Source organism: Hemiscyllium ocellatum, chromosome 12, assembly GCF_020745735.1.
Source record: "Hemiscyllium ocellatum isolate sHemOce1 chromosome 12, sHemOce1.pat.X.cur, whole genome shotgun sequence".
NCBI classification, from domain to species: Eukaryota; Metazoa; Chordata; class Chondrichthyes; order Orectolobiformes; family Hemiscylliidae; genus Hemiscyllium; species Hemiscyllium ocellatum.
This window is the reverse complement of record NC_083412.1, coordinates 60447035-60465266: the sequence shown is the minus strand read 5'-3', so window position 1 is coordinate 60465266 and position 18232 is coordinate 60447035. Positions and strand designations below refer to the sequence as shown.

The 18232-nt window shown below is 38.7% G+C and overlaps 1 protein-coding gene across 8 annotated transcripts in view; it reads left to right on the top strand.

The window, feature by feature from the left end:
- Positions 1-18232, top strand: part of si:rp71-68n21.9 (kelch-like protein 13) — an 82760-nt gene that overhangs the window by 29083 nt on the left and 35445 nt on the right. For 4 of the 8 annotated variants that reach the window (XM_060833090.1, XM_060833093.1, XM_060833089.1 and 1 more), the window contains one exon: positions 9342-9376. The exons of 2 other annotated variants lie outside the window; for them this stretch is intronic. Coding sequence is in view for 1 of the 6 variants with exons in the window: in XM_060833084.1 (XP_060689067.1) it covers positions 9276-9376 (101 nt within the window). In the remaining 5 variants the exon portion in view is untranslated. Of the gene's footprint in view, positions 1-6640; positions 6717-9126; positions 9377-18232 lie in introns of those variants that run through there. 2 more of the 8 variants (XM_060833091.1, XM_060833084.1) reach the window with 2 other exon arrangements.

Below are 18232 nucleotides of genomic sequence, written 5' to 3'. Positions count from 1 at the left end.
TTAAAAGTGCCTGTACTTCTGTTTAGTAAGTTTTGGAACTGTTTGATTTTAATTCATATTTTCTAGATTATGAGCCAAATAACCTAGCAAACCGCCCCATCTTAGATAAAAGGTGATTGATTAACAGCATTGTATTCAGAAAAAACATTTACTGCTGAATGCATAGTAATATGCAACAAAAGAAACAATCATATATAAGCTAAGTGACACAATTACAAATCATAGACACAAATATTTGGCAAAAAGTGGCAGGAAAGTAGTGAATGCAATATTAAAAGAAGGAAATTTGAAAAAAAACATTACAAATGACAAATCAACATCATTCCTATATTACAGGTACTGAACTATATCGTTTATTAACTATTGAAAATGAGTGACATGATCTGTCAATGATTATTTAAGTCTAAACGCTACAGTATCTGCAAGCAAGTACAAATGTGCAATTAATCTAAATCTAAATTGTTATCAGAGCTTTGTTTGTTAAATTCTCCAAAAACAACTTTTGGATTCCGATGCTTCATTCAAATGCATTGTCATGTGAAGCTGCTGTTTATATGATAGACTCAAATCAAATTTGATACAGACATCCAAGAATTATTTTATATGTATGATAAATGTTAGATTTTTTTTAAGGTAACCTTTCTGGCATTAAAAATTATCTTTTACAGATGTGGATTTCACTCCTTCACATTATAATTGTTTCAGAAAGTTACATTTTGTTTATTTTTCTCTTTCTATCTTTTTATCCCTTTTATTCCTTCCTTTGCTATCTTCTTTTCATAGATCTGATTTGTTATTGAACTCACTTACTCCCACACTTTCTCAATCTTGAAGTGATTTTATATCCATATGTTCTCACCTTGCATTTTTCAATTCACGGTCCTCTCATCAAATTGATTAAATTGATGGATACACAGTTACTTGTCAGATTCTCAGATGCCAGTTGTCCTATGGATGGCACCATGCCACTTCCAGAAGAATATTATCAACATTAAACCATCAAGCACTTGTTTAATTGCCAATGGGCACTAATCATGGCCATTAGACTGCAAGAGCAAATTTTGGGCTTTGGTTTGGAACATCTCACTTTTAATATATCTTTACTAAAATCTCATTTCAAAAAATTGTTTGATTCAGGTGTGAACTGTTATTAATATTGACTCATCCTTGACTGTGTACACGTTTAAAGCTCAACATGAGCTCTTGGTCACAATTCAGAAGATGCGTATCATTCTGAAAATGAATTTCATTTAGTACCTTAAATAGGCTAAATGCTGACAGCCTTAAGTTTCCTAAAATGTTGATTAGCTCCATGATGCTCAACTCTTAGACTTCACATGGTCTGGCTTTGAAGACCCATTTTGACATGGTGCTCACTGCTGCATTTCCTGCATATGTATCAGCCCATTGGGAAGGTGCATGACTCATTGGCTGCTGTTTTCTCTCAGCCTTCTTCTTGGCCAGCTGATCTTTTTAGTTTCTGTTAACCTTTTCAGCATTCAACCAACCAGTCAGCCTTCAAGGGGCACTGCTGTCAGTGACCAACTCCCACTTGTTGGTGTCAATATCCATCATCTTCATATCTCATTTCCAGGTCCAAGCAGAGACATAGAGGCTCGGGGGGGTGGGGGGGGGGGGGGGGGGGGGGGGGGGTGGGCGGGGTGGCGGAGAGGAGTGGTTCTGGCTCAGTAGCCAGTTCACTGCAGAGAAGGTATTTGGGTATATCACTGTCATCTAGCCACTTAATATCACCAAGCCACAAACATTATTAGCTTTATATATACACTGATGGAATTAGTATGTGCCAGGGGCTCTGAATTGTGACATTTTCATGTGAAATGATTAGCTTCATCTATTCCTTTTTTTTCATGAGATACTTTGACATTCCTGGGTAATCTGCGATAGATTTGGCACTTTTCAGAACTGAATATGGTGGTTACAGGCCCATTCTCGAATTTGTGTGTCAAACAGTGAGCAATGGTCTGATTGGGGTAGCCATTATTCTGTCATATTGGTGAAGCTAGCTAGCTGCTTTACACTGCTACTATAAAATAGCAATACAAGTGGCATTCTTCATTAACAAGATGTTGCTGTCAATCCATAAATACGTGATGCCTACCACATAAATGCATTATGTAATAAATAAACTTCAGTACTGGTGTGATGCCAAGTGTGTAGGCTATGCTCACAGTGACTTGTCAGTTGTATCAAGTTGTACATTCCTCCTGCTATTCATATTAGCAAGATCAACCAGCTCATGCTTTTAAATTCAGAAAGAAACACATTACAAAGCACTTGCAAACTCATTGTGTCCAACATTAAATGCAATTCATGATTGGACAACACTTAGTAAATAATCCTGATTGTGCTAAGTATATTCCAAGTATAAGTATATTCTAAGTATATTGCAGGTCAGGTGAATTGGCCATGCTAAATTGTCCATAGTTGTTAGGAGCATTAGTCAGAGGGGGATGGGTTCCTCTTCGGAGGGTCGGTGTGGACATGTTGGGCCGAAGGGCCTGTTTCCACACTGTAGGGAATCTAATCTAATTTAGTCTATTATACTAACAACTAATTAATGATTATCAGTTTGGCTATCAGCACCTTAGCTCACTTATGTTTTTCTAGAAACAGCATTTGTTGATATGCAAGGCCCTGTCTTTTACAAATATACCCATGCATTATGCTTTTTTCAACTAAACAAAAGCTTTGGGGGGAACGCTATCCCTTGTTGTATTTCCCATGGCAATGCCTTGGCCAATCAGAATCAATGTACCTGGTTCGAATTCAAATAAACCCTTGAAGTCAACTGTTACCATGGCAAAATCTCCAGCAAATAGAATTCATGAGTCAATCAATACTCTCTACTTTGGCATTATAAGTTATTAGTCCCTTGGAAATTTGATATTCTTGTGCTTTGATCCGGGTGACTACAAGTCAAAAATCTTCTGCAGTGTTTCTCTTTTTTCAATAACGTTCTCATTGACAGTGTGAACACTTCTATATTTTTAGATTTAAGGATCTATCTGCCAGTAATGTGAGTATCTGCCTGAGTTACCCTTTCAATATGCAGAGTAGAATCATTTGATATACTTAAGACACTGATTGCCATTTTATGACACAACTGGGTGAAACATGTATTGAGCGATCTTTGAACAATTTCAGCTGATGGTCCCAGTTGAACTGACTGGATATTAACTTTCCATTATTTTGAGAGGGACCATGAAGGGAACACAGCTCTCCTGAAAGATCGATAAAACCAACTCGAATACCACTCACCTCTCCACCAAATGGTTTACCCATTCCCAAGCCACTGCAATAACTGACAATTGCAGTGCCCTGACTAGTAATAGCATTCCTGTTACTTCACACATCACCAATAAAATCATTTCCACAATGTAAAATGCAGGCAGGCATTAAGGAGTGCCATGTCTGCCAGATGACTTGCTTTCCTGGGTGACAAGATTCGTGAAAAGATCTCACCATCTCCCATTTATTGAAATTAAACTCTATTTGCCACTCGGCAATAATTCCTAGAAAGAATAAGCAGTGAATAAATGCTTGTAAATGTTTTGAATGGTCCATAGTTCTAATTAGTTTTTATTCCAAGGTGATGATAGTGTTTCCACAGTTTTTATTTTAAAGATTTTATGATGAAGATCTCCCTGTTCACTACTTGTGGGAAATTTGTGAAACCGACATTTATAGTGAGTTAGAATTTTCACTGCAAATAAAAGCAAATGAGAAAAAAGATCTTCCGCATCACAATTTTGAAGTTATTTACAGATAAGAAGACTTGAAAAGTGGATATTTGAAGCTGTCTGAAATGATTTTTATTAAATCAAGCAGGTCATTGGCTTTCTGCCTGGGTTTAATTCAGAAGGGAAAAAAGCCAGAGAGGTGCTCATGCAGTGTGACCCCAGCACCATTTTGTTCGTAAATAGATAAAAATACATTTGCTAGATTTTATGAAACAGCCCTTTAAATTTCCAATTTTGAAATTCTTTACCTTAACAGGAATCTGAAGCTTTAAGACAAGATTTCTGATTCCTACTTCTTTATTTTATTATTAGGCAAGAAAAGCTGCAACTACAGCTTTTAATTTAATTTTGTGAACTAAGTGGTGACAGTTGTTGAATTTTAATAATAAATTATTCTGAAAATTGAAACTTTTTTTTTAAACTCAATGGATCATTCATTAACGTCCTTCAGGGAAGGAAACTGCAATCCTTACCTCGCCTGGCTTACATGTGACTCCAAAGCCACAATAATGTGGTTGACTCTTAAGTGCTCTCAGAGCAATTAGGGCTGAGCAATAAATGCTGACCTAGCCAGCAATGCACTCATCCTGTGAATGAATAAAACAAAAAAATATCTGATCTAAAACATGACGGCACAGTGGCTCAGTCGTTAGCAGTGTGGCCTCACAGCAGTGAGGGACCTGGGTTCAATTCCAGCCTCTGATAACTGCCTGGTGCTCGCACATTCTCCCTGTGTCTGTGTGGGTTTCCTCTCACAGTCCGAAGCTATGCAGGTTGGGTGGATTAGCCATGGAAAACATAGGGTGATGGAATGGGTCTGGATGGAATGCTCTTCAGAGGTTGGTGCAGACGTGATGGGCTGAATGGTCTGCTTCCATGCTGTTGGGATCCTATCAGCATCACCCCAGATAGCAACTAAATGCTGTGGAGGTGTATGTCTTGTCCTCAACCCAAGATGACTATTTTAAAGCGAGATAGTGGCTGCTTGGTTTAGAGACGTCATTTGCTTCAGTGGAATTTTCTTGGCAACCATGCAATTACTTCTGTTCATGCGGAATCTACATCCACTAGCACCTCAAACAGTGGATGTTACATTGATTGAGAGCCTTAACTGATATTGACTGATCAGTTTTTATTTGATTCAATGAGCTAAAGCAGAAATTGTGCTGAACATCTTTGTCCAGAATTGTATCTCTGTTGCCTTATTATCATATCTATCCTGCTGCTCCCCTCTCAGCTTCTCAATAGTGCCACAGGCTGTGAAGCTGTGTCCCAGTCAGGAGGATGAAATTATTTTGGACAAAGGCTTCTCCAGGGAAGCCATCTATGAGTAGCATTCAGCTCTGAGAGTGAAACCCTTGGGTTGTTTCAAATGAAAGTTCATATTAACAGCCATTGCACTGAGCTTCCCACTCCTTTCAGTTCATAACATAAATATAACATCAGCTGAACTAATTACAAAAAGAATAAGCCAGAAATGCATGGAGACATATGAAAGAGGTTAATGTCTTAGTTGCAGCTTTTCATGATGTTTGCATTTTTCCTTTGTCTTGTCAGATTGTAAGTAAGATAATGCTTCACACAATCAATTGTTTGTAGAGTACAATGACAGCTTATATATATATATATATATATATAGTTCTCAAAAACCACCACACCCACAATATAACTTTTTTTCTCCAGAGAGTTGTACTTTTCCAACGTTTTTTATTTCAAAGTTTACTCATTTGCACTTGAAAGAAATTCTGTACTTTTATCAATAGCTCTAAAAAGGTACTTCTTTCAGATTGAGAAGGACAGTGAATGTAAAGCAATTCTGGCTCCCCCATTTGTATGTGAAGGTGATGAGGGAATGGGATTACCATTTTCAGAAAGGGCTTGAATTTAAATAGTGGATAAACATGGCTATAATAAAAAATCCCAAACATTTCATGCGCGCTGATGACTTTGAAATGAAGTCACCATTGTTTTACAGGCAGAAAGAAGTGGGGTTGAATCCTAACATTTTTTGGATGCATTGTGCTTGGAGGAATGGTTCTTGTGACTTTTCTCACTGTAACTTACCGACTTAGCCAATTTAATTGGCGCTTCAGCCTTATTGGGGGGTATTGTATCCAATTTACACCAGTACCGTATGAAGTTCTCGGAGCCACTCACATTACATCGAAGATTCTGGAATTGACCTGCTTCCCAGACCTGGCACCATTTTTTAAAAGCTGTTGTGCATCCAGCCAAGCATTGCAAGTCTGAAGCTGTCTGGGAAAACAGTGCCCCCTTTTGGAGGATTTGGTACTGGATTTCCAGTTGGAAGAGGTGGTGGACAGAGAGGGCTTCCTCATTTCCCAGGATCAATAGTGGAGACCATGGTGCCAGACCATGCCAGACTGGTCCAAGTTTGTCATCTGGGTTAGAGCAGTCATAGCCATCTGGAGAAATGCCCAGTACAGTCAGAAGAAGATCATGTCTTTTGCAATCTGCTAGTATAAATGCCACAACAGAAATGGCAGATGGACTTTAATCTAGATAAGTATGAGGCAATCATTTTGGGAGGTCAAGTGCAACCTTGGGTAAGCAAAAAGTATTAGTTTAGTGTGGCACCATAGTCAATACAGACATGGTGGGCCAAAGGGCCTGTTCTGGTGCTCATTGCTATATGTTCTATGTTTTTTCTCCAATTCCTCATCGTCACTCTATCACTGCTACTGTACCCAACCCCCAAGAGGAAGTCAGCCGATTCACATGATCTTGATTTATTGTCACACGTATTGAGATACAGTGGGAAAAGTATTGTATTACATGCTAACCAGACAAATCATTGCTCACATTAATACATCAGAGTAATAGAACAGAAAGCAGAATACTGTGGTACATCTACAGAGAAGCAAATCTCTCCAATGTGAGAGGTTCATTCGTAAGTCTGCTAACATTGGGGAAGAAACTTTCTTAAATCTATTGGTATGCATTTTAAAACTCTTTCTTCTGCCTGGTGGAAGGGGGTGGAAAAGAGTATAAGGGATGGAAGAGATCTTTGATTATGTTGGTTGCATTCCTGGAGGCGGTGGGAAGTGTAGATGCAGTCAATGGAAGGAAGGTTAGTTGAATAATGGATTGGGATGCATTTATAACTCTCTGTAATTTCTTGCAATTTCTTGGGCAGAGCAGTTATCATACTAAGCTGTGATGCATCTGGATAGGATGCATTGTATGATACATCTGTAAAAATTAGGAAGAGTCATTGTGGACAAGTCAAATTCTTTTGCATTGTGAGGAAGTAGAGGCATTGGTGTGTTTTCTTGACTATAGCTTCGATGTGTATGGACCAGGATAGATTGTTGGTGATATTTACTCCTAGGAACTTGAACCTCTTGACCATCTCCACTTCAGCACTATTAACACAGATATGGATCTGTTCTCTACTCCACTTCGATGACTGGCTTCATTTTGCTGACATTGAGGGAGAGGTTGGTGTCTTTACATCATGCCACTAAGCTCTGTATCTCCCTCCTGGACTCTGTCTTGTCATTGCATGAAATCTGACCCACTATGGTGGTGCCAGCAGCAAACTTGTAAATGGAGTTAGAGCTGAATTTGGCCACACAGTCATGACTGTAAAGAGAGTATAGTAAAAGTCTGAGTACGTAGCCTTGTGGGGCACCAGTATGGAGGATTATCCTGAAGAAGGTGTTATTTCCTATCCTCATCGATTGCAGTCTGTGAGCCAGGAAATCGAGGCTCCGGTTGCAAAGGTGGGAGCAGAGTCCCAGGTCTCGGAGCTTGGAGAGAAGTTTAGCTGGAATTATAGTGTTGAAAGCAGAGCTAAAGTCAATAAATAGGAATCAGACATAGGTGTCCTTATTATTCAAATATTCTAGGGATGAGTGTAGGGTCAGGGAGAAACTGTCTGCCATGGAACTATTGCACCAGTAGGCAAATTGCAAGGGGTCAAGATGTTCTGGGAGGCTGGAATTGATGTGAGCCATAACTAACCTCTTGAAGCACTTCATAATTATGGAAGTCAGAGCCACTTCCCTTAGTCACTGAGGTACATTACTTGATTTTTCTTTTGGCATTGGGATGGTGATGGTCCTTTTGAAGCAGGTGACAACCTCACATTGTAGTAAGTACGGAGAGGTTAAAGATGTCAGCAAATACTCCCACCAGCTGCTTTGCACAGGATCCGAGTACACAGCCAGGGTTCACTCTCAAGGTGGCCTCTCTGATGTCTCAATTTTGTTTTAAAGCCCTGGAGTGGAATTTAATCACATATCTTTCTGAATCAAATGTGAGAGTGCTTCTAATTAAATCAAGTTGTCACTGAAAGCATATTCTGAATCACTTCTGCCTTTGCAACTAATTAAATTCAGTTTCTTTCCCTCAATTACTTGTAATGTATATTGTGTAATGTGGATTTGTTGGTCTAATCACTCTGTCTTGCCCTCCAAATTGTCTTTTTTTCACAATGCTGAAATGACCAGGGAAAGCAGTGATGCAAGTGCCCATGTTGTCAATTATCATCCTGCTCAATTTAAAATGCTAGGCATATGATCCAAGATCATTTTAAATTTTTAAAAACCCACACCGAGAGGAGAGGTTACAGGCTGCAGGAAGGGGTGAAGAATTGCAATTAGAATGTACTGTAAATGTTTGATTCTGTGCTGTATGAAGTAACATGCATACACTCACAATGACAAATTCTTTTTCACAGCTTAGTAAGATTGAAAGTAAACACTTTCCCAAAGCTTAGCAGGAACTCTGAACCTTTCACTTAACTGAGTTCTGCTCCAACATACTTGGCATTCTAAAGGAAAATTTGATCAAGTGTGTAACAACTGTTTTAATATCTATCATTTGGGGAATCCCATACTGCACTTTTTGTTGTGCTTTATTTTTTCACTTAAGGGTCCAGATTTATTACCACAATGTTTGCAGTTGGCATCCCTTTATCCACTTGTTTAAATTACATTCACTTTTTACAAGTGTACTTGTACCGAGTATCTAATCTGTTAAAACTGTGTCCATCCAGTGAGAATAAAAACGTTGGTTACAAGTTTTCCTCCTGATGATTTTTCAAAAGTTAAATACCTATAGGGTTATCAGATATTCTCTGGATTTCATATGTACACTCCTTACCAATGGTTGGCATTCTTCAACGCTCCCTTACTGTCCTATAAAGCCTGAAATCAGAAAGCTTGTTCCTATGTGACTTCATTGAAACAACTATCAGATGTTGCCTCATATAGAATCTACAGTAAGCAGTTTGTCAATAACACAGAATGGGGAAGTAAAGAGAGAGGGAGCCAGTGAGAAAAGCTTCTGACAATTGAAAGCTTACGTTCCTCAATCTGCCTAGTTTAGAAGCTGATGGTGTTACCTAGATCATGTCCTGCTATTTTTAGAATAGGCTTCAGAATTAAGTTACCTAGAGGGGAGAAGGACTAAACCGAGGGAGTGAAAGGACAGCAGCTGCTGTAAATAAAAACGTATGGCATTGTTTGCTGCCTTATTGAACTCACCATGCCATTGAAATGGAAACTCTGTAATAGCCCCAGTGACAAAAGATTTCTGGTTTCTATTCTCAAGGCTTTCAGAACAGCTACAGCCTCTCCAACATACATGTAAGTGGAATTTTATTTTTCTTCAGCTAACATGTCTGTCACCAGATGACCAGAACAGGATCTATAAGTTACTAATACAAAATGTGTGCAAACTACCTCAAAAAATTGTATGCAAGAAGCAAAGGAGAAGCAGTATGGAATTATTTTGATGATAATACATTCATATAGACTTATGAATTGTGGCGTAAATAAGATGTCGTTCTGAAAAGCTAGCAGGGTTCTGATAATGTTGATCAAAAGCAATCATCCTGTTAATTTGATGTGATGAGACAGTAATTTTCCTATGTTGGTCTGTGCCAGTACTGTGGTCCATATTTATACATGTAGTTCTAGAGGTTTCATTATTTTAAAATATGAGTAAATCATATCTTTTTGGAATGGTGCCTTAACTCTTTGATTGCTGACTCTCCTTTTAAATATCCATAACTACAACATTTTTATACTTTGGAAAATAGATAGTGAATGTTCTTAAATGACAACATTGCAATGATAAACAGTTTACCTTTATCCAGTGGCTTTTCTTTAACCATAACTTTTTTTTAACATACCCATTTACCATTTACAGCTGTTAATGGGTGTCTTCTATGTTAGCTTTTGACATATAAAGCAACAGTATCAAGTTGTATTTCTCCTTTTTTGGCTTTGATTTCTTGCTCTCTAACCCTTTGTGCAGAATTGCCTAATCAATAAAGTTTTGAAGTGTTGCAATGTTCTCAGACACAAAGAACTTTGTGGAAATCTCTGGAATCATTTGACCTTTTTCCTGCTCACCTTGGATTCTTCCGTCACCCTCAGTATGCCAGATAAAAGGTGGTGCTTCAACTCACTCACTTGATGGCTCAGCAAATAAATGCACTTGTCCAGAGCTAAGCTACATAGACAGAGAAAGTTAAAGTTGAATACTGAGTTTCCTGGTCACTGTTAGCTCTTGGAGATGTGCCAATTAGCCAGACCAGCTCTTGTTTAATTGGAAGGAGTAAGTCAGGGTTTCAACTCCTTATCGGAGTGTCTGGTTAAATTGGCTGTAGCTGTATGTTTAGGGATGTGAGTTTCAGTTAAAATTGGGCTTACATCTGACATCACTTGCAATCTCATAGACTAGGTTATTTGGACAATCTACGGTGGTGCCAATGGAATAATTCCAGCATTAGTCAGCATCTTTAGGAAAGGAGGGATGAAGAATTGCATTTTCCATGACTCAGACTTTGTTTTGCCTAAAGTTGCAACAGATAGAAGTTGTACATTTGACTGTTTTCTTCATAGAATCCATAGCATAGAAACAAGGCAAATGCCTACCATGCGTTGTTCTGCTCTGCACGCCTTGTTATCTAACCCGATCAGTATAACTCTCTCATTTTTTCATCATCTGCTGCTCGTTAACTGTTGAGTTCAAATTTATTTCAACCATTCTTTCAAAATAGGAAATGGATGGCAGCAAGAGGATCCCTCATTTTACACTTTCTAACTCAACTTTCCATTTGCATTAACTTCCCTGCTGGCAGGAACAATAAATATTGTTATCATTTCTGGATCAAACCATCAAATTCATACTTTGATCTGGCTAGGAACTAAGGTTAAAGTTGATGAAGGGTGAAATTGCAGACATTTTCTCAGAGAATAAAGATTCAATGGCTGTTAATAAAAAAAACATTGCAGAAGGCTAGAGCAGTAACACAATCACTAATACAAACTGGGTGCAGCAGTTGGCCATTCAGCCCCTCACACCTGCTGTATAATCATGATTGATCAAACAGTTCCACCTTCTTGCCCACCCCGCATTGATCTCTTACCACCATTCCCCTTAGCTTCTCAAAATTCTATCTGCCTTTGCCTTACAAGTATTTAAAGATACTACTTCCACCGCTTTTTGAGAGAGAGGGTTTCCAAAGAGTCAGAACCATTGTTAAAAAAAATTCCTTATCAGTGTCTTAAATGGGCAACTCCTTAATATAAAACTAGTACTAGATTTTCCCACAAGAGGAAACATCCTTTCCACATCTACCACACCATGCCACCTCTTCTTGACTACAATGGTTAAAAGTCTAGCCTAAACAACTTCTTTCCATGTAAGAGAACTCACCCATTCCAGATATTAGTCAAAACTTATTTGAAATGCTTCCAATCAATTTACATTAAATGAAAGATTAGTACAGTGTGCAGTATTATTGATGTCAGTAATGCTCTGTATAACTATTGCATAACTTTACTACTTCTGTATTCACTTCCCCTCACAATAAACAATGACATTCTATAAGCTTTCCTAATTACGTGCTGTATTGCAAACTGGCCTTTTGGGATTCATATACAAGGATATCTAAGTCCCTCTGCATCTCAGAGCTATGCAATCTCTCACCATTTAGATAATGTTTCTCTTTTTCTTCTTCTTGCTAAAATGGGCAATATAACTTTTCCCCACATTATACCTTATTTTCCAGATCTTTGGCCACTCCCACTCATTTTCTAACAGTCAGAATTACCTTGAGGCAAAAACTAGCAACAACTACAATCAGTCAGCCCACAGAGTATATAAAATAGCAAATGTGATCAAGACAGGTCTCAGATTTCTCAGCAATCCTCTCCAGGTGTTAGTTGTACAGTGGATCATGAAATCTCTTTAAGACGTCACAAAGATTCTAATTCTCCACTTTTGATAATCTGGCCTTGAGTTTTTCCCATGAGCCATTCAGTCATAGATTGCCTTGATGACTAATCATATTCTGGTTGATCACCTTCCAATCCTGAGACCATATCACTCTGTCAATCTGGAAACAGCACTCCAGCACTCACTCACAGGCACAACGGCAGCCTTCCACTGGTAGATCTTGCTCACATGCATCAAACAGGTTTGAAAACTTTATACTAAGTGACAATGGCACCAAACGGTCCAAATATTTAGAGATTTCTTCTGGAGCCCTAACACACAGAACCAGTGTAGCTCAGCTACCTTCTCAGCAGTCTAGCTGAAACAGTTCTACTTAACATGAAACCTATTTCTGTCTGTTTCTCTCTCACATACTGTCACATACTATCTCCATCAAGTGCTTGTAATCTTTGAACTGCTCCTCAGTGTTCCTTGAGGGCCCTTTTGAAAACCTCGCAACAAGCCCCCACCCATACACACGTTTAAATGTTGACCCCTTAGCAACCATTGGAAACTTGATTCTTTTAAATGTTACAATTCACAGATAGCTAGCTCCTGCACAGCTCAGATAAATGCTGTCATACAAAAGGAATTTGTAACAATATCAAATCCAGAGACTAATGTCAACTAAGTATTCGGCTGACTGTTATTGAATGCAGTAAGTTTGAGTGGTCTTCCTGATGCAACAATTTTCTAAGCGTAGGAGCAAATTACTACAGCTGCTGGAATTGGAACTGAAAACAAAAAATGCTCGAGATCTCAGCTGGTCAGGCAACATGATGGAAAGAAAGCAAGCTAACAGTTCAACTCAAGATGACTCTTCATCAGAGCTGGGCTTCAGCTCTGATTAACCATCATCTAAACTCGAAACGTTAGCTTGCTTTCCCTCCATGGAAGCTGCCTGACCCGCTGTGATTTCCAGCATTTTTTATTGTCAATTTTCGCTGTGCTCCATTCCACAATACTACAGGTACAACTTAAAACTAATGAAAAGAATGTACATAGAGCTTACACATATTGCTCCATAAAATTATATATCGACATCTGACATGTATTAACTACAATGTAATTAAAGCAATCAAACCAAATTTAACCAAGGCACTTTTGGAAACGTGTCCATGAGCATTTATGGGCTGATTATTGTGGCTGCGGAAGGAGTGCTCCAGCATGATATTTGAAAACATGATCTTTCTTGTCCCCATTGTACACTGTAAAATGAAGCTGAATTTCTTTTTCACCAAACTTCTTTCTAGTTTAAGAGAAAGGAATGGTCTTGGTAGAAGAATCAAACACAGTAAGATTTGCCTATGAACTAGTCAAACTCTCAAAACTCTACATTATTTTAAAAAATGCATAAATTAGTTTGCTATCGACAGTTCAGTTTACCTTATCTGCTGTCCTGCATTCACAATAGCCCGGTTGAATTCTGTGGCTGGCTCTCACATCAACCACTTTTTTAAGGAACAGAATTATGAAATAAATGTGTTGTACCAATAGTGAAAACCATCTGTTGTTGTTCCAGATGATAAATCAGTTCAGTCTAGGATATATATTGGGCCATGTTTGATCAGCGCCATGGAACAGCATAGGTAGACAATATTTTTAGCAATAATAAAATGCTTTCTTCCCACCAGAAACATATTAACAATGTTTGGCTTTAAACCAAGTCTTTTTATATTTAAATAGTTGAACAGGGGTGCACAGAGGCTGCTCTTTCAGTGTAAGAGCTCTTTATACAATTATAGATTCCCTACAGTGTGGAAACAGGCCCTTCGGCCCAACAAGTCCACACCTACCATCCGAAGAGTAACCCTGCCAGACCCATTTCCTACATTTTACCCCTGACTAATGTATGTAACACTATGGGCTATTTAGCATGGCCAATTCACCTAACTTGCACATCTTTCGATTTTGAGTGGAAACCAGAGCAAACTCACACAGACACAGAGAGAACATGCAAACTCCACACAGACAGGCCCAAGGTTGGAATCGAACCCAGGTGTCTGGCACTATGAGGCTGCAGTGCTAACCACTGAGCTACTGTGCCACTGTGCTGTCATACTCTTTGAATAAAGTAGAAATTTTTAAACTATAGTTCTAAAAATGTAAATGTTAGGTGACTAAACTGTTTACTAAAATACTTTTATTCAACGGACAGCACTTTGATACTTCTTAAAAATCAAAAATTTTATATCAATAAGTTAAATAATGGAAATATGCCATTAATCAGCAAGAAATAGGTTTGAAATTTGGTCACAACCAAACAACAGGCCTTGGGTTCTGCTGTCTTAAAGTAAATTCTCTTGGCAAAGCAGATATGTTCTCCCAATGGAGCTGTCAGCACTCAAGATCAAAAATAGCTTGTTAGTGTGCAAATACTTATAATTGGATCCTACGTTAGTGACAATCTGGTAACTAAAACTAATAGATTGTTTTCTATCTATCCCCAATATATTCATTTCAATATAAGTGAATATCTTCTGGCTGAGATTGCACATTTTGTATTCAGTCTGCAAGCCATCCTGGTCATGTTCTCTGCAATATTCATCATTTCTTTATTTTTTTAATTTGTACCAAATTATTGAAAGCTTCAAATATTAACCCTATGTTATTCTTTTATATTTGAAAATAAATTCTAAGGGTTAATTTTACCAGGAGTTCACGAAGTGTTAACTCTATGGAGGGACTCTCTCCATGAGCCCTCAGGTGTTTTTTTTCATGCTATTCTCTGCAGTTTGCCTTATTACTCATGTACCATGCCTCTATGGACTACACTCACACTACCTTCTGCTTAGCGATGTGGAAATATTCACCATGACCAAAGTTTATTGGGACTCCCAGCACCATTTATAAAGTCTAACTATGCACCAAGTCAAGCACTGCCAGACAAGAATTGCTCTTTCCCAGTGCGGATAGTAGGAGGGGGACTGAACAAAGTGCTTCTGAAGGTACATAACTTGGGTACGTATGCTTCTGAGGCATAGCTAACATTTCATTGCAAATATATGTGTATGTTCCCAAATCTAATGCTATTTTACATCATCCCTATCTGATCAACACTTATTGTAACAGTGGCAATCAGAACCAAGTTATGCAGTTTACCCAACCTTTGTATTTTCCCATTTTAAGGAATACTATTCTTTCCCTAAGATCCAGTGTAGCCTAACATCTCCTTATAGTTCAATGTAGGAGCATCATATTCTGAAAATCTTTCAAATGGCTGAAAACATTCACTTTTCTTCAGCAACTGCAGAAACTAAGAAAACAACAAAGAAAAACTGCATTTACTGTTTGGAATAGATAGGGACAAATGACAATCAATGGATGATCACTACACCTTGCTCACATCTATTGGATTCAGTTACCAGTCCTGTATGGCTTTTGAGCCTGATGCTGCAGTGGTCTATCTTTGCAGAAGTTCCTCTTCTTCAATGTCTTCAGTGTCCTCCCCTGAACACTGCTGCCAAATTCTCAGCTCCAGTTATGCAGAGTCCAGCTGTGAATATTGAAGCATTATACTATAAGGCCCCTTTCCCCACCCCCAGACTGATCCAAGCATGAGAACCATATTCCCAGCAGAATTATCAGCTGCTTCATGATGGCCAGGATCGAAGAATAGGCAGCATTGTAACTCTGCTTGCCTTCAGCTGGGGATACCTAACAGAGTAATCTGCTATGGTTGCAAAGAGTATCCCTTGTCTCCTAATGACCATCGTTGTTCGGCTTCTGGTTCTTGATGCTTTAGTATACTCCTCCGTGGAATATCTCTACACGGCCCTTTGACTACTTTAGATAAACAAAAAATCCAATAATGGTGAAACAAGAACCATTAGGTCTAAATCTAGAGTGTAAAAGCTGTTTCAAAAGAAATCATCATGGCTACAGAAATATTTGCAAGTTGTGTATTAACTTCAGACACCCAGAAAGCCCCCGTGTTACCAACTCAAAGCTAAAACCCCAAATTACAATAAATTATATTAAAAATATACATAAATTGCACAGTCCACATCACAATTCAATTGCTCCCCTTCACAATTACTGTCCCCTCTGCATCCCAGCATGCTGCCTCCAATCCCCAGACTGACTTCTTCACCTCTTGATTGAAGGCTTTCTTCCTTTACATAACCAATGACTATGCCCCTTACACTTTGAGATGTGGTCATTTGATAGCAGTGTATTTGCTGCATAAGCAGCCACCGCTTGTAGATGTAATACTGATGTAGCTCAGTGCTCTACAGCAGCATAGTTTCCCCTTGCCTGATCATTGCTGACAACCATGACAAGCTATCTGGCTTTGTGTCTGTAGGAAATGGCAGGGTAAGACATGTGTACTGTGATCCTTTAACTTCTGAATGAGGGAGTAAAGCACAAAAAGGCAAAACAAGTCAGATATTACAAACATCCAAGTAGGTATAATGTAAGTGAGCACGAAAAGAGTAAGTGAGGAAGCTTGAGATGCACTCTGGCCCAATCCAGGAGTTGGAAGCTTGTTTGTACATACAAAGTGTCCTAGCATGTGACATTCAAATGAAAGGTACTGGTGCACTCCAAAGTGCAGTCACAAAGTGGAGAAGTGCATTGTACGTGAGTTGGAGATGTGTCATAATAATGTGGAGAGGCTGGTGCAAGTCTGATGCAAACTTCTTCGGACGTATGTGATGGGTAGTCCTGTCCATGTAAGATAATGTGAAATATTGTGGTTTACTGTCCAAGTGGAGGCCTGGAAGAGCAAATGGAGAGCTGGAGTTGCCAGAGATTTGCTCTGAGTTTCATGTCAGGAACTGTCAACATTCACTTTTTCTCCAGTGCCTGACAATGCGTTTAATTGAGACAAGATTAGATACTAATAGCATGCTTCTCACTGCTCACAGGCAAGATTCTCGTTTTTCTGTTTAAAATTTTGCTGCAGGATCAGATTATATTTTCTCGACATCAATAATCTCATACCCACCAATCTCACCATATATTCCTAACTGACCTCCCATATATTCCCACTGACATTCCTGCTGACATCATTCAGGGGCAATCTCTGAGAAACTGAGAAATTTTTAAGCAGCATACATTGTCCAATGTAGCATTGATAATGAACATCTTGCATATTTGTATAAAACTCATTTATATATTACATTAACCTATTGGCTTGAAATGGGTTAACTTGTAATAGGAATTTTATGCGACTATATGAGCAAGTTCTTATTAATCTTGCACAGACCAAATTGAACACAAACCTGCTGATCAGGCATGTTCTACCATTTTGTAATCACAGAATCTAGTAGGATTAAGAAAGGTGTGTGACGCCTTAGTAGATCACACACTGTATGGAGTTGCACATTTATACATCAAGTCAGCAATCTCAGCCCTGAGCTTTGTGACAAGTTGAGGCCAGATGCTTAATGAAATAAGACCATAAGACATAGGAGTGGAAGTAAGGCCATTCGGCCCATCGAGTCCACTCCGCCATTCAATCATGGCTGATGGGCATTTCAACTCCACTTACCCACATTCTCCCCATAGCCCTTAATTCCTCGAGACATCAAGAATCTATCAATCACTGCCTTGAAGACATTTAGCGTCCCGGCCTCCACCGCACTCTGCAGCAATGAATTCCACAGGCCCACCACTCTTTGGTTGAAGAAATGTCTCTGCATTTCTGTTCTGAATTGACCCCTTCTAATTTTAAGGCTGTGTCCACGGGTCCTAGTCTCCTCGCCTAACGGAAAAAATTTCCTAGCATCCACCCTTTCCAAGCCATGTATTATCTTGTAAGTTTCTATTAAGTCTCCCCTTAATCTTCTAAACTCCAATGAATACAATTCATTGGAGGCAAGAAAATTTAGAGAATTATCAGAATTCTTTTGTACAGTTCTGGAATTGATGGTTTCAAGATGCTTAGATGCTGAGCATTTTCTATTCATCTTAGCCAAGTATGGTACTTGGCATGTTGATATCCAAACTTTTCTTCATTTCAGTAACCATTCTAAAGTTGCCTGGTTCACTAATTAAGGTTTCCTCTGTGTACAACAGAGTATCTATGTTCACATATAAAAGCATATTTACAAAGTTGTTATGTCAAATGCACAAAGGAAAGTACACTTCCAACAATATACTTTGGAGTTATGTATGTATCAATTGAGGGAATTCCATTACTGAAGGGAATGTCTCTCTTCATTTAATAAGAGTCAGTTGATTAGCAAATTGGTAGGTAGCTATTAAAA